Raw genomic sequence first — 16,681 nt, forward strand, 5'->3', positions numbered from 1 at the left:
AGCTATAGAAACGGTTGCCTATATCCTGCTATAACATAGCAAGTGTAGCAATTTACCAAGAAAGGAAAGATGTAAAAAATATGTTTTACTCTTTATTTTATTTTCTGACTTTGTGTCCATGGTTCAAGAAATGAAAGACGATAAACCACATTTGTGTTTGTATTCATCACCCGAGATCCTTAAACATTTGTGCTCAATAATCTACCAAGACAGGCCCAGCTACTATAGTATAAATATATTGTTTATACCTACATGACTTACTGTACATAAATGGTTACTATAGCATAATAAACATGCGCAGAGTCGAATAATGAGTTCTGCGCATGTCGGTTATGCTATATTAACCAGTTTTTTATAAAAATTAAATGGTCGAAAATTATTTTTACATATAAATGGTTACTATAGCATAATAAACATGCGCAGAGTCGAATAATGGGTTCTGCGCATGTTTATTATGCTATAGTAACCAGTTATATCGAAAAATAAAAATGTCGAAATTTTGCAATTTTTGAAAAAAATCCCTGTTTTGTGCTCAATGATCTACCAAGACAGGCCCAGCTACTATAGTATAAATATATTGTTTATACCTACATGACTTACTGTACATAAATGGTTACTATAGCATAATAAACATGCGCAGAGTCGAATAATGGGAAATTTTCGTAAAAAAGGCCGATTTTCGACCCTTTTATTTTTAGACATAAATAGTTAATATAACATAATAAACATGCGCAGAGTCGAATAATGGGTTCTGCGCATGTATATTATGCTATAGTAACCAGTTATATCGAAAAATAAAAAGGTTGAAATTTTGTAATTTTTGGAAAAAATCCCTGTACTATTATAGTACAGGGAATTTTTCGAAAAATGGCTAATTTCGACCCTTTCATTTTTAGACATAAATAGTTACTATAGCATAATAAACATGCGTAGAGTCGAATAATGGGTTCTGCGCATGTCGATTATGCTATATTAAACAGTTATTTCGAAAAATAAATTAGTCGAATATTATTTTTAGACATAGGCCTAAATGATTACTATAGCATAATAAACATGCGCAGAGTCGAATAATGGGTTCTGCGCATGTCGATTATGCTATATTAAACAGTTATTTCGAAAAATAAATTAGTCGAATATTATTTTTAGACATAAATGGTTACTATAGAATAATAAACATGCGCAGAGTAGAATAATGAGTTCTACGCATGTCTATTATGCTATAGTAACCAGTTATATCGAAAAATAAAAAGGTCGAAATTTTGAAATTTTTTGAAAAAATCTCTGTACTATAGTTTCGCATGGCGATTATGCTATATTAATAAACAGTTATTTCGAAAAATAAATTATTCGAATATTATTTTTAGACATAAATGGTTACTATAGCATAATAAACATGCGCAGAGTCGAATAATGAGTTCTACGCATGTCTATTATGCTATAGTAACCAGTTATATCGAAAAATAAAAAGGTCGAAATTTTATAAATTTTTGGAAAAATCTCTGTACTATAGTACAGGGAATTTTTCGAAAATTACCAATTTTCGACCCTTTTATTTTAGACATAAATGGTTACTATAGAATAATAAACATGCGCATGTCTATTATGCTATAATAACCAGTTATATCGAAAAATAAAAAGGTCGAAATTTTATAAATTTTTGGAAAAATCTCTGTACTATAGTACAGGGAATTTTTCGAAAATTGCCAATTTTCGACCCTTTCATTTTTAGACATAAATGGTTACTATAGAATAATAAACATGCGCATGTCTATTATGCTATAATAACCAGTTATATCGAAAAATAAAAAGGTCGAAATTTTATAAATTTTTGGAAAAATCTCTGTACTATAGTACAGAGAATTTTTCGAAAATTACCAATTTTCGACCCTTTTATTTTAGACATAAATGGTTACTATAGCATAATAAACATGCGCAGAGTCGAATAATAGGTTCTGCGCATGTCGATTATGCTATATTAACCAGTTATTTCGAAAAATAAATTAGTCGAATATTATTTTTAGACAAAAATGGTTACTATAGCATAATAAACATGCGAAGAGTCGAATAATTGGTTCTGCGCATGTCTATTATGCTATAGTAACCAGTTATATCGAAAAATAAAAAGGTAGAAATTTTGAAATTTTTGGAAAAAATCCCTGTACTATAGTACAGGAAATTTCTCGAAAAATGACCAATTTTCGACCCTTTCATTTTTAGAGATAAATAGTTACGATAGCATAATAAACATGCGTAGAGTCGAATAATGGGTTCTGCGCATGTCGATTATGCTATATTCAATTCAATTCACATTTATTTACTCATCGTTTATAAATACAGTTTCATAGCATAAATGATGGCAAGGATCCTGCATAGAGAAGTTTACACTTCTGTTTTCGCAGGACCCTTTTACATAAAAAACATAAAACAATAAACACAACATAATAGATACAAAATAAAAAAAAACCATTTCCTATATACATTTTAGAGTTGTTCATCATCAAAAAGCGATACTGTTTATATTAAACAGTTATTTCGAAAAATAAATTAGTCGAATATTATTTTTAGACATAAATGGTTACTATAGCATAATAAACATGCGCAGAGTCGAATAATGGGTTCTGCGCATGTCTATTATGTAATAGTAACCAGTTATATCGAAAAATAAAAACGTCGACATTTTGAAATTTTTGGAAAAAATCCCTGTACTATAGTTTCGCATGTCGATTATGCTATATTAAACAGTTATTTCGAAAAATAAATTAGTCGAATATTATTTTTAGACATAAATGGTTACTATAGAATAATAAACATGCGCAGAGTCGAATAATGGGTTCTGCGCATGTATATTATGATATAGTAACCAGTTATATCGAAAAATAAAAAGGTCGAAATTTGGAAAAAATTCCTATACTATTAGTTCAGGGAAAAATGGCCAAAATATCCATTTTTTTAAATTCCATTATTATGCGATAATATTGCTATATATGCGCATATATTGCGTTATTATCATCTCATAGAGTGTTTGTAACCAGTATTGTCGAAAAATAAAAGGGCCAAAATTTGGCCATTTTTGTAAAAAATCCCCGACAGAATACATTATGTGCGTCTAAGCATGTCAGGTTATGATATATCATAGTAGCCAGTTATATCCAAAACAAAATTGTCGACATTTTGCCATTTTCCTTAAAATTCCCTGTACAATAACATGTGTTTTCGAAAATTATGATGGAACATGAGCAGATCACATTTTGTGCGTTTTCGCATATCGAATTATGATTGAGTAACCAGTAATAAATCACTTTATCCCTTTTATTTTTATCCAAAATGTCCAAATTTCGAACCTTTTAATTAATTTTGAAACAACCGGTTTCTATGATTATGCCGCAATGTCTGAGCATATATAAGCAATATATTAAAATTAAATGATTTTTAAAATAAATGTTGAGATTATGGATTGCTGCTTCGCAACAAGATTCTCCTCAGTTGAGGAATAAAATGGAAATAAAACACCATACCACAATTTAAAGTACCGTTATAATTATATATAAATCAATGATGTTGCGTAGCACTGTGTAAATTATATATAAATCATACTTTAAATTATATAAACAGTGCTCATATTCGGAACATGATCTCATAATCGCGTCGAGCATATACAACTAAAAAATACGGAACTTTCGCCAATGAGCTATGCTCGACGCGATTATGAGATCATGTTCCGAATATGAGCACTGTTTCTATAATTTACAGTATGATTTATCAACCTGAATATATATATATATATATAAACAAATCAGGCAAAGAACATTAATTCTAAATATATAAATCCAAAGGCAAATTACTGAAAAAAATTACAATGCTGTGGGTATCAGTGGCTGGATCTCAATGGAGATACAAAAATAAAAAGCGAAAAGCTAAATCAAAACGATAAAGTAAACAGCCAGAAAAGTTAGCAGAGCTGATATATATATATATATATTCTGAAATAATTTAAATTAAATAACTTATATTTTACTATTATCGGAATGTCATGAATATTTGTGAGGCAGTATAATTCTTTACATGAAGTGGATATTACATTCAAATAAAATGTCGGCCCAAATAATAATACGGACCACCTACAACTTAAATGAACACCAGAACAGATAGCTTTCTTCTATATTGCACTAACAGATCGGTGGTTTAACCAGGGAAGAGTTAAATTACAATAATTAAATTCATTTAACTGTTCCCTGGTTTAACGGAATGTAAATCACCCGGTTCCATATGTACTGGTATTACGTATTCATTTTTACGTGGATACAATTTTAACTCATAAATAATTATAATATAATTATAAATAAATACGTCATCTGTGCAAACTTGAATAACGTATCATCCTTCGAATTTTACATATAATTTTAAAAACTTAACTATGGCAATTCCATTACGAATTGACAATAACGACATGTTATGTTAGGACATATAATATAATATAATTCCAGAAATATTACTAATAAATAATAAATGATACTAAAAACGTTATACAAATAATTACTGTTTATGAGTGCAATGGTACAAATAATTAATGTTTATGAGTGCAATGGTACAAATAATTCGTGAAACGGTGAAAAATGAAATGCTATTATTTCAACAAGGCGCGAAGCCGAGTTAAAATATGACATTTCTTCTTTCCTCCGAATGAAATTATTTGTACAATTGAACTAATTTAATGAAACATTCATTATTTGTTTTATAACATACATACTGTGAAATATGTCAACAACCTAGGCAGCTCTAGATCAGTTAGCCTAGGTTAGCGATACAAATAAAATAACATTATATTTTAATAGAGTAAGTAAAATCACCTTAGTAAAAGGCACCTCTTTATGAAGCGTAGAATACAGTAAATTTTAGTGAGTTTAGTAATGGAGTTTATATACATTGCGCTACGCTGTAAACCTTTTTACCTTAAATATTAATTTAAATTTAATCTTAAACTTACATTTGAAGTCTGTACTATCGTAATGAAAAAATTTAAAGCATTACATTACATCAGCACACATCATTTACGGTAATAAATAATGAAGATATAAACTGGTACGGGTATTCCAATAACATGTTAAAAATGTGTCGCCGGCATCATATACCTTAACCTAACAATAAACCAATCCTGCCATGATACACTTATAAAATGTGAAATTATGAGATTTGCGTTAGCTGTCTATTAGATTAGCACCTAGAATTGACTGTTTACACTTGCCATACTATATAAATAACATTACGGGCACCTGATTAAATAGTAGGTAACTTTTGATCTTCTTCCTGGAGTATCAAGATGTACATAGCTTGTGTCATCAACGATTGCGTTTCCATGTTGTATATATCCCATAAATATATACGTTGAGCCTTTAACAAAAACATACACAATACGTTAAGAACGTTGATAAAACGGATTACTCATACATTTTTTGAAAATGTTAATTTTATCTAACATCAATTCAAGTTCAATAACATTTATTCAATAATAATAATAATAATAATGATGATGGTATTAGGATAAAGATTAGAAGTGGGTACTTGTCTCATCTTGACCCTTATTACAATACAAAATGAAATAAAATAAAACAAAAGTAAAAATGAATTAAATGCAAATACAATTATGTAATATATAGTAAATTAATCAAGGTAAAGAGACAAATAAAATATTTTTCTTTAAAATATGTTACATAACAAAACAGATTTTTTTTAAATTTAATTTTCAAGTCTATTCCACAAATGCGGACCTGTTACAGTGATAAATATTTGACTTTTAGAAACATAAACATGTATAGGTTAAGGTTATCTCAAAGGTAAATTAACGTCATTCTCACCTTCAACTACATCGTGGCAGTCTTGTCCTGATGATACTATCATCCTTATGCTTACAATTTCATGAGAATCGTTTGCTGTGTTTGAAGAATTGCCTGCTGTGTTATTAGAATTGTCTGATGTGTTAGTAGAATTGCCTGCTGTGTTATTAGAATTGTCTGATGTGTTAGTAGAATTGTCTGATGTGTTAGTAGAATTGTCTGATGTGTTAGTAGAATTGTCTGCTGTGTTATTAGAATTGTCTGATGTGTTATTAGAATTGTCTGATGTGTTAGTAGAATTGTCTGATGTGTTAGTAGAATTGTCTGATGTGTTAGTAGAATTGTCTGCTGTGTTAGTAGAATTGTCTGATGTGTTAGTAGAATTGCCTGTTGTGTTATTAGAATTGTCTGATGTTTGATTGACAAACTTTATGTTAAGTGAATCACGACCTTTGTATACATCGCCGACTACAACTTCCAAACGATTAACTAAATGTTCTGAGTATATTTCATTATGAATTGATGAAACTTTCCCGGATAATACTGAAAGTAAAACAATAACAATTACATAAATGTTATATTTATTAAATTTATTGATTCCGATCATGTAAATAAATAAGATTCGTATAAAGATAACAATAGTATAGGGCTAACGGTAAAGCTTTGACACAAGCGTGCACGTTTTAAAATATCTTGTACGCTCGCGTAAATCTCTGTCAATGTAGTTGATTGGGACTTATGAATGACTAAAAATAAATCTAAATAAAATAAAAAAATAACTTACTAAATGTACTGCTGCATGTTGCGTCCCGTGTGAGTGGAAAAGCACAATATGGTGGTATGTAAGTGCCTACAGTGAAATTGAACATAATAATATATTTTATATAATAGCCCTAGATTTTTGATTTAGAGGTAAAGATTGACACCGAGTGTTGAATATGACCAATGATTGGCTTTCTAATTAAAGTTGCTTTAAATATTTTTGAATAAATTAGCATTTTTCATTGTAGTTAATAGTATTAAGCTTTGCTTGTGTGTAGTATTATCAGATGTAGAAAATTGTGTATTGATAAAATATATTTGGAAAATGGAAAGGTTACCTGCAAAGTTATTATTAACATTATTGACAACTATGACTTTTCCCGTGTCTTCATCTGTATTGTTTTAATGCATTTAAGAGCATATTAAAATAAAGCAAATCAATAGGAAGATAGTTTTTGCGATAAATTGACCAAACATACCGTGATGTATACAATCTCGTTTACATTCGTGTTTTGTTGGGAATATGTTACCAGTATCCGTCATATTACTGCAGGAACTGTTTCTAAATGGTAGACACTTGGCCCAGTCTGTATGATAGTACCATTCGAATCCACCACCATCACAATCAGGATCATCCACTATGTCACTATGGCTGTCTGGTACTGGTTGGTAGCAGCGACCGTTACAAGTTGTACTGCAATTTTCCTTCGAAAAAAAATGGTTATCGTTGCCTCCACTACCTCTGTACCAAAATCGTTTACATGTCATAGTGTCATTGTCGTAGTACCTACATTAAAAAAATAATAAGAATGTTTACTTATCGGTTTATTTACTTCATATTATGACTAATAAAAGAAACAGAAAGTAAGAAAATAATATTTTAAAAAATCAAAACATACCATCTTTGGTATATAAATGACCCATTTCCATGGTCTTTTGGTAGTGTGCATACTAAAACGTAAAACAAAACAAATATATATATATATATAAGAAGTCAGTATTATTATGTTTTTTTATAGATAAGATTAAACAATATTTGATATATGATGATATAATGTATGATGATATATAATAATAATAATAACCTATTTCCAAACTCTGGTTGTAATAATGCGTGTAGAGTCAAACAATTTATATAAAATAATAGGCCTACATATGGATTTTAATAATTTAAGATGCCTGCCGTTAAAAATCAATTTTTGTTGTGTAAAGCAATTATATAGATATAGTAAATACTAAATAACACGTTGGTATTATGTTACACAACACCAAATGAGTTTTAATGTTTCATAATATGTATATTTATTTTGTACCCACGTAGTGTAGTTGCATGTTTAAAACCTAAACACGTTTATAGCTACATGCTGTTTTTCTCCACTCGTTTAGCAGTCAACATGCCACTATTATGTTCAGTCAACATGTTTAGGTACCTGTTTAGCATTGCGTGCATATTAAATTACGGTGGCGGTAAAAAGCTCCACACATGAGCCACACATGGCAAATTAAACACGTTTAAAACCTAAACGTGTCCTTATATTGCTCCAAATGTTTAACAATCAACACGTTACTGATGTATTGAGTTGGATACAGATGATTTTAGAATATATTTAGAACCCAAACATGTTCATATCTAAACACTAATTTTATAGTGTACGTAAATCTAGAAGTAGATGAATTATATCATGACATTTTATTATGGATGTTAATTCCAAAGATGAATTGAAATTGATGTAAATATTGACATTGGTATTGTGATGTGCTGTTGATGGGTCGAAGATTTTTTTATTTTCGTTTCTATACTGTAGAAAGTAACAATTATGAAAGGTCTGTTTTCTAAATATTGTAACAGGTTATCATATACATTGAATAAGATAATTATTATGTTCTTAATGATGTTATGATATCTTTCTTATTTCTAGTTTTTATTTTTTTTTTAGAATTTAAAAGTTTCATATTTTATGTGCCTTCGCAGTTCACGTTATCTGAATCTGATCGATGTTTGATTATTTTTCCAACGTTTCAACGGCAGAATGAATAATGTATGAACATTGATGGGTTTTAAAGCCTGCTTTATACAGAATGGAAAGCCAAGTACATTAAGTAATCCAAACTGCCTACTTGCTGAAAAAACATTAATTATGCATTGTTTATAATTTCTGACTTAACAAGCTGGTGGAAAATAACGAATAACAGTCACTCTACGGTGTATTATGGTTACAATGTTTATATGGTTTATATGAATAGATAGAACCTTAATGTGTTTGTCCCAATAATACACTAAAACGGTGCATAAGTTATGCCGAAAAAATAAGAGGGTTATAAATTTCTGTATTATATAAATAAATTATAAATTCATGTAGGCCTACTGAGTGGTATGGAAATGGTGAACTATATTCATGATTTAAGAACATGATAATTAATGAACCCAAAACAGGATAGTTAGTTGAATATTATACAAATAATGTATATTAGTGCGATGGTACAAATAATTGCATGAGGAATTAAATTAATTGTACCATCACTGCTGAACAACATACGATCCTGCTATTGGATTCCACGCATATTTTTTTCGTACACGGAAAAAGTATTACATGATGGTTAAATAGTATGTACTATTGCACGCCTTGTGACCCACAATCCAATCAAATGACAGGAATGTATTTAGGTGTTATATAAACATGAATAATATTGGTTAATATTATAAAACGTTGATTTTTTTTTCTTACCATTGGTCGTATACATTTTAGTTGTTGCTATGTATAGAACAAACAAAATTAAAAAAAGGTTAGATTTGATAACCGTGTGGCTGGCACAGAGATTATTCTTTTTTCTTGCGATCACCGCACCACTTTAATTTCTTATGGCTACGTGACATTGTACATTTCGCGCAACAGTGACCGAAGTGACTTTATTGACCAACTAGCTGGTACCCAATGGACGGCAGTTGCAATTAGTCTAAAAAACACATTTTTCGTACAAACTAGATAAAGGGGAATTAAAAAATGCCCCAGCTCAAACGGCGCTAGTATCGGACTTGTGGTTTAGGAGATAGAGGAACAAATTTTGGCTTAGTGCTATTATGTTATAGATGTATCGCTCTATTTTTTACTATGTAATAATATATCAGTCTACATAACATCCGAGAATCTCCGATAATGATATTTTGGTGTATTAACACGTAGGCACGTAATTCTACTATTTAGTCGAGTTATCAAGTTATCTTCTACCGGATATATCTAAAGTAATACCACATCCGATCTACAGCCTCCACGTTGGCATAATTATAGTGTATAGCTAAAATTTATGCCACTTTTTATAAATAGTAAATATAATGTATTCACTTACCTATAGGTGTTGCAATTGTTCCTAATTTATATGCCATAGATAATATCCATAATGTTGGAAAAACGTAATTTATACAGTGATATGAAGACATGCTGTAGCTTGTTAAGGAACAGTACTACGACTCGCCGGTTGCTAGACTGCGTCACGCAAACAAAAAAGGGTTATTCATTCCGTATGCCTCTTATAACGTGACGTAAGTAGTTTGTACTGTTGTAGTAATACCTTTTCTATTTGTATCCTCCCTCCAATCAATCAAGAGACGGTGCCTGATTAATGATATTATCAATGTTTTCTGATGAAAGCGAAAAAAAAAAAAAACATAATCATAGCAGAGTGTTTATCTTATTACAATAAAAAAATATTAGTGGTAAATAATAATAATAATAATAAATTAAAATAAATAAATTGGTAATTATTAACAAAAAAAGTCCAACAAAAATAATTAACTTTATTATAATAATGTGTTGTGATTTCAAAGTAAAAATCTCAAATTTTAATTCCTAGAAATTTAAAATGAATGTTGGCTAATAGTATTCTCAATAACAGAATAAATTGAATAAAGGAAACAATACATGTAAAATAGTTAGGCGACAGACTAAGTCTTACAATCCAGTATAACACGCGTAGATATAAAACGCATATCTAAGGTGTAGGATGCAACTTCCCTCACTCTATGATATTCAAAATTTCCTATTACGTGAATAAAATGTCGAATTGCCGTATAAGGCCCTATTTATGTTTTAAATGATAATTAATAACGTCCGGATCCAGCCATAAACAATGGATAGCCCTACATTCTTACATGGGCAAAGGTACGTGGTGACCTCTTTTGATCATCTCATAACGGTTCCAGCTGATACCTGGTAGTGCCACCTTTTTGCGCAATGTACAATGTACTTCGCACTGATAGTATCCGCTTGCGCAATGTACAATGTACTTCGCACTGATAGTATCCGCTTGCGCAATGTACTATGTACTTCGCACTGATAATATCCGCTTGCGCAACCGCAAGGTAAATTAAAGCTCGCCATACCATAGAGGAAAATCGTACAGTGATGTGTCGCCTGTTTCGAATGATTTTCTGTATAATACAATTTTAAAAGAAGCTGTCCATGGAAAAAACGTAACATTCAAATGTAAATTACGTTATCAAATATATATCAAACTATTTTGAAAAACAAAATTGATGTGCCCGAATATGGTAGTATGATCCAAATATGAAAACATCACATAATAACCTTTGCTAGTAGACGGAGTTTTAAACTGTCATTAATTATGATTGGAAAACCATATTTTAAGAGTTTACAGGTAAGCCTATAATGGACTAACACAATATGAAAAAGCAATCTAACTATAAAAAGGCTTTGTGTATTATTTATATCATTCAACGAAAACTCTTTAACGTTCAACAGATAAAATGTATTTTTATTTTCCTTAAATCTACGAATACAAATGTAAAAATAAAATAAACAATTTAAGCGTTGATCTGACTTTTTCTGGGTAGGTCAGATTATGATAACATTAAAGCATTCCTGGTAGGATGACATCATCATTCATAATGTATGTAAATAGTTCCATGATAAATGTCAAAGGTCAGTTTCTTCGAATTTATTTTATTTTGCTGTTATGCGTAAAAGGCTAGGTTAATTAAATAAAATCCCGGATGTAATTAAATGAAATAATGAGATCTACATAATGAAGTCTTTCTAATATAGACATTATCAATGTAGATAGTTATACTAAAATCAGGTCAATTCTTATAAAATGCTGTGACTACAAATCTATTACAGTTTGCGATCCTAAAAAAACATTCAATAGAAATCAATTGATTTATTTATATATAACTGAAATATTAACTTTATGGTTATGTGATCATCATTAAAGTATGTTCGGAGCACGTTCACGATTCGATATTTTTTTATCTCCATCTATCACTAAGTGTTCAATATACATCTGTACATGGTCATCTTGTTTACGATAATATTAATGTAATATAATGCTTTATTATTGATGCAACTTTATACTTTATTAATCAGTAAATAATGGAACAATGACATAAACAGAGAGGACAACTTATGCTGTGTTAAATAGTGTAAAGTGTAATGTATATTGCTCTTGGTTAGCTGAATTGTTTGCTGGTTGATTCTGAATTTAAAAAAAATTAAAAAAAAAGTTTTAAATGATGTTGGGTGATCATCCTAACTTACGCTTGCAATTAGTCTTCATTTTCGTCTAAACATTTTAATAGGTTAATTATTCATCGAGTTTGAAATAATTAGACAGACTATATAGGTGCCTATAGGATTCGTTAGTACAGTTGGTAACAAAATAAATTGTGTTTTTCGTTCAGAACAAAATACACGTTCTGTCAATTTTTCATTCACATGATTGACATTGCTAATGCGTGAATAATACAAGTATAGCCGTTACGTCACGCCCAAGTTCACAAATCACGATTGACTGAAAATGTAACAGAACCGTCTATCAAAGTAAAGACTTATTACTACAATAGTGTCATAAGTGGCTACTAATCTTATGTATACAGCTAATTCAGTACAGGATATACCAACGTAAAACACTAGCAAATCTCACTGTTGTTCCATTGCCCAAGTCATTGTCTTGTACAAACCAATTTGCATAATAATTCCACCTGTGAGCTCAACAAGTCAATCAACAAAGAGTCACTAATGTGGAACAATACAATACAATGAGGTAAACCTGACTTCTCACAAAATAAATAAAACCGTAGATAATATAGAAATTATTAACAAATGCCTTTCTCTCTGTGTGGTAGTGTGTTTTGTAGTCATCGGTATTGTTTGTATTAATTATTATTGTATGTAAAGAGCATATTTAATTAAATGAATAGAAAACCCACTCGTGTTTCCGGTATCGTCATATTATATACGTCATAGGAACTGTTCTACATCCTATGTCCTTGTCTTTATGAGATTACGCCCATTCAAATCCGCCGCCAACACAATCATACAATTGGTGCTTATACCACAAAACTATTACCGTTATCGCCAACACTATTGTTCCAAAACCATTGCGGCATTTCGTAGTAGCTCTAGCCGGCATAAAAGCATTTAAAACTAATATTTCCACTATTTTACTTTATATAAAATCCAAAAAATGTTAAGAGTACAACATTTTACCATCTGCTTGAATGCTCAATCTCCGTGACCTTTTGCCTGTTCGCATACACTGTCTAAACAAAAACATTGGATTTTGAAAAATAAAATATTTTTGTTGGTATATAACTGAGTACGGTAAATGAAGGGGTGTTGTAAAATTGTCTTTAAATAAAATCAGTTTTAGGCATAGTTAAAATTAAAATTATAAAAATAGTTATGAATATCAATAGGGTTTTCTAAGGTAATGGTTTCGGTATATCCACTTTACTTATTACGTATCTTATTGTAGTAATACATTCTGACATCTGTTCTGTTTACAAAAAAACCACAATGATGTCAATTCTTACGTTATACTTTATGGATGACTATTCCATTCAATTTCTTTTATTTCGGAAATTCCATCCATATCAACAAACGTACAAAGAGAAAAAGAAAAATAAAATTCGCAAACTCTAAGCTTAAATATGTAGGATACTTCTCCATCTACAATACATTCATGTTTTGCTTTGTGACGCTTCATGAGGGGTCCGAAAAGAAATATCGCGTTCGCGGGGATGCAGGTACGACCCATTATTTGACTAACTTTTAGAAAACTGTATCGGCTGCCATTGATAACAAATAAATAAATGTTGATTTGATTTTCGTATATTTCTGAATTTGTGCACTTTCTCTAGTTAGAGCAATTATATTATATATATATGGCTCTGCCTCTACTAACAAGAATGCGCCCTCTCTTGTTGGGAGTGAAAAATGCGGCGATAAAATGTTATAGAGCCGCCATCGCTAACAGAAAAAAAAGAAAAGCTAATGCGCACACGCGTGTAAGCAAGGATTTTTCGTCTTAAGAACATAAATTGCTGCCCTCTAGAGTTTAATATTACGCGTGCGCAACGTAAAATTTACCCAAGACAACTTTCTGCTAAGACGGTTTGATAAATAATCCTAAGTTTTAGCTTAAATAATGTGGTTGTGCACATTTGAGGGAAAATTGTTTGCACAAATGTGGTTGTTTTTGTATGTTTCACGGCTCAAGGTATCCTGCCCACACAGACCCTGTAGGCCTACATGCGGATTTGGTTGGCGTGTTTGAACGGTTCCTACGTTAATTATGTTCGGTCTTAGGTTAACAAAGTTCAAAGGAAGAACGAACTAAAACTGAAAACACCTAGGCCTCAGTATATTAAAAATACAAAAGAGAGGTACGAGGATGCTTTTTTAAAATGAACCTATAAGAATCAATGTAAATTCACAGTCTACACATACTATAGGTATAATATACATTGAATATGATGTTTTAGTTATTATTTTACAAATAAAATTGAAAAACTTAAGCCTACCGCGTCGCCTCGTACTGATCGACCATTTTCTTTTTGATGTTGACAGTTTTAAAATAACGTCATAAACTTTGCACCGTCTATCGGACCGAACGTTACATCAATCAATTATAGTAGAGCAGTTAATGACATAAGTTGTGCATTTTATTACCAAAGCATGAAACTTGGCACAAAGTTTCTTTGATGTATATAGATTCAAAATATCGGGGGGTGCCAAGTGTCCAACGTCCGGTATGGCGGCCATCTTGATTTCAAAATGGCCACCATAAAAACAAAAAATGTTCATATCTTGGCAACTATACACATTAGAGACTTGATTCTGGTCTCAAATTGTTCACAAACTATATATTTCTATTTGCTCTAATAAAAAGTTTCGTCCAAAAATGACCGGAAAGGACGTTTCTTACAGTTTGACCTTTGACCTCGTATTTGTATATCTCTGTAACTACTGGTCATTTTCAATCGATTTTGGTGTCATTTTGTTCAGAATAAATACATTTATATTTGTAGTAATGAAACATTTTCACATAAAATGACCGGAAATACAATTTATGACCTTTGACATTAATGTATTGATTTTTAATTATGTGAATACACTGTATGTGGTTTTTGTTGGTCTAAAGTGCACCTAATTTTGAACTTTGACCTGATAGGCGTAATTATATTAAATGATTAATGGACTTTAATTGTATATAGTACATAAAATTGGTAAACATTGTGCTTGGTGGTACCATTAGTTCAATGATGTTGGCACCTTCTGATTCGCTAAAAGTTTTAATAGTTTGACAGAGGAAATAACATACATGTTATTGAATACCGTAAAACCTCGAAAAGGTGATAGTATGAGCTTCTTTTCGAGACAGACTGAATTTGAATGTCAAATGAATAGTATGATGATCGTGTTTATATCAATATATTATTAATGACCTTACAAAGAACCCTTTCTATTTCAACAATTAAGCCACAGTTATTCTACAATTTATTGTTTTCCAAGTGGTAGGCCTATTTTGATTGCATCTTATTTTTGTATGCTTCCTCAGTTAATATGGTCCTAACCCTCCTTCTTTGTCTGTAGATGGTCTTATACCCCCTTCTGTGTCTGTTGATGGTATTATTACACCCCTTTCTTTTTGTGTGGATGGTCTTACACTCCCTTCTTTGTCTGTGGATGGTCCTTCACCCCCTTCTTTTTCTGTGGATGGTCCTACACCCCCTTCTTTGTCTGTGGATAGTCTTATGCACCCTTCTTTGTCTGTGGATGGTCTTACACCCCTTTCTTTGTCTGTGGACGGTCTTATACCCCTTCTTTGTCTGTGGGTGGTCTTACATCCCCTTCTTTGTCTGTGGAGGGTCCGACACCCCTTCTTTGTCTGTGGATGGTCCTACACCTCCTTTTTTTGTCTGTGGATGGTCTTATACCCCTTTTTGTCTGTAAGTGGTCCTATACCCCTTTCTTTGTCAGTGGTGGATGGTCTTACACCCCCTTCTTTGTCTATGGACGGTCCTACACTCCCTTCTTTGTCTGTGGATGGTCTTACACCCCTTTATTTTTCTGTGGACGGTCTTATACCCCCTTCTGTGCCTGTATATGATCTTATATCCCCTTCTTTGTCTGTTGATGGTATTACACCCCTTTCTTTGTCTGTTGATGGTATTACACCCCTTTTTTGTATGTGGATGGTCTTACACCCCTTTCTTTGTGTGTGGATGTTCTTGCACTCCTTTAATTTGCCTGTGGATGGTCTTGCACCCCCTTCTTTGTCTGTGGATGGTCTTATTTCTTTGTCTGTGGATGGTCTAGTTACCCCCTTCTTTGTCTGTGGATGGTCTTATATCCCTTTCTTTGTCAGTGGTGGATGGTCTTACACCCCCTTCTTTGTCTGTGGACGGTCCTACACTCCCTTCTTTGTCTGTGGATGGTCTTAAACCCCTTTCTTTTTCTGTGGACGGTCTTATACCCCTTTCTGTGCCTGTGTATGATCTTATACCCCCTTTTTTGTCTGTTGATGGTATTACACCCCTTTTTTGTATGTGGATGGTCTTACACCCCTTTCTTTGTGTGTGGATGTTCTTGCACTCCTTTAATTTGTCTGTGGATGGTCTTGCACCCCCTTCTTTGTCTGTGGATGGTCTTATTTCTTTGTCTGTGGATGGTCTAGTTACCCCCTTCTTTGTCTGTGGATGGTCTTATATCCCCTTCTTTGTCTGTGGATGGTCTTCTCCCCTTCTTTGTCTGTGGATGGTCCTACACCCCCTTCTTTGTCTATGGATG

At 31.7% G+C, this 16,681-nt stretch overlaps 1 protein-coding gene and 1 long non-coding RNA gene across 2 annotated transcripts; both read right to left on the bottom strand.

The window, feature by feature from the left end:
• Positions 1 to 2,834: 2,834 nt before the first annotated feature.
• Positions 2,835 to 6,594, bottom strand: LOC140045467 (uncharacterized). The gene is made up of 2 exons (XM_072090384.1): positions 5,853 to 6,594; positions 2,835 to 5,388 (listed from the first exon to the last, which is right to left on the bottom strand). Exons 1-2 carry the CDS (start codon positions 6,436 to 6,438, stop codon positions 5,261 to 5,263), a joined length of 714 nt encoding a protein of 237 aa, XP_071946485.1. The 5' UTR covers positions 6,439 to 6,594; the 3' UTR covers positions 2,835 to 5,260.
• A 670-nt stretch (positions 6,595 to 7,264) lies between these two features.
• Positions 7,265 to 10,224, bottom strand: LOC140045468 (uncharacterized). The gene is made up of 3 exons (XR_011844584.1): positions 9,939 to 10,224; positions 7,493 to 7,544; positions 7,265 to 7,380 (listed from the first exon to the last, which is right to left on the bottom strand). It is a non-coding gene; the product is annotated as an uncharacterized lncRNA (long non-coding RNA).
• Between the last annotated feature and the right edge of the window lie 6,457 nt (positions 10,225 to 16,681).

This window comes from Antedon mediterranea, chromosome 3, assembly GCF_964355755.1.
Source record: "Antedon mediterranea chromosome 3, ecAntMedi1.1, whole genome shotgun sequence".
In the NCBI taxonomy this organism is placed as follows: Eukaryota; Metazoa; Echinodermata; class Crinoidea; order Comatulida; family Antedonidae; genus Antedon; species Antedon mediterranea.

What these genes read in the sequence shown, in the direction of transcription:
- LOC140045467 (XM_072090384.1), bottom strand. Translation starts at nt 6,438, where the DNA reads ATGATCGGAATCAATAAATTTAATAAATATAACATTTATGTAATTGTT. An exon ending in CTGCCACGATGTAGTTGAAG is followed by an intron (nt 5,389 to 5,852) that starts GTGAGAATGACG and finishes TTTTTGTTAAAG; the next exon opens with GCTCAACGTATATATTTATG.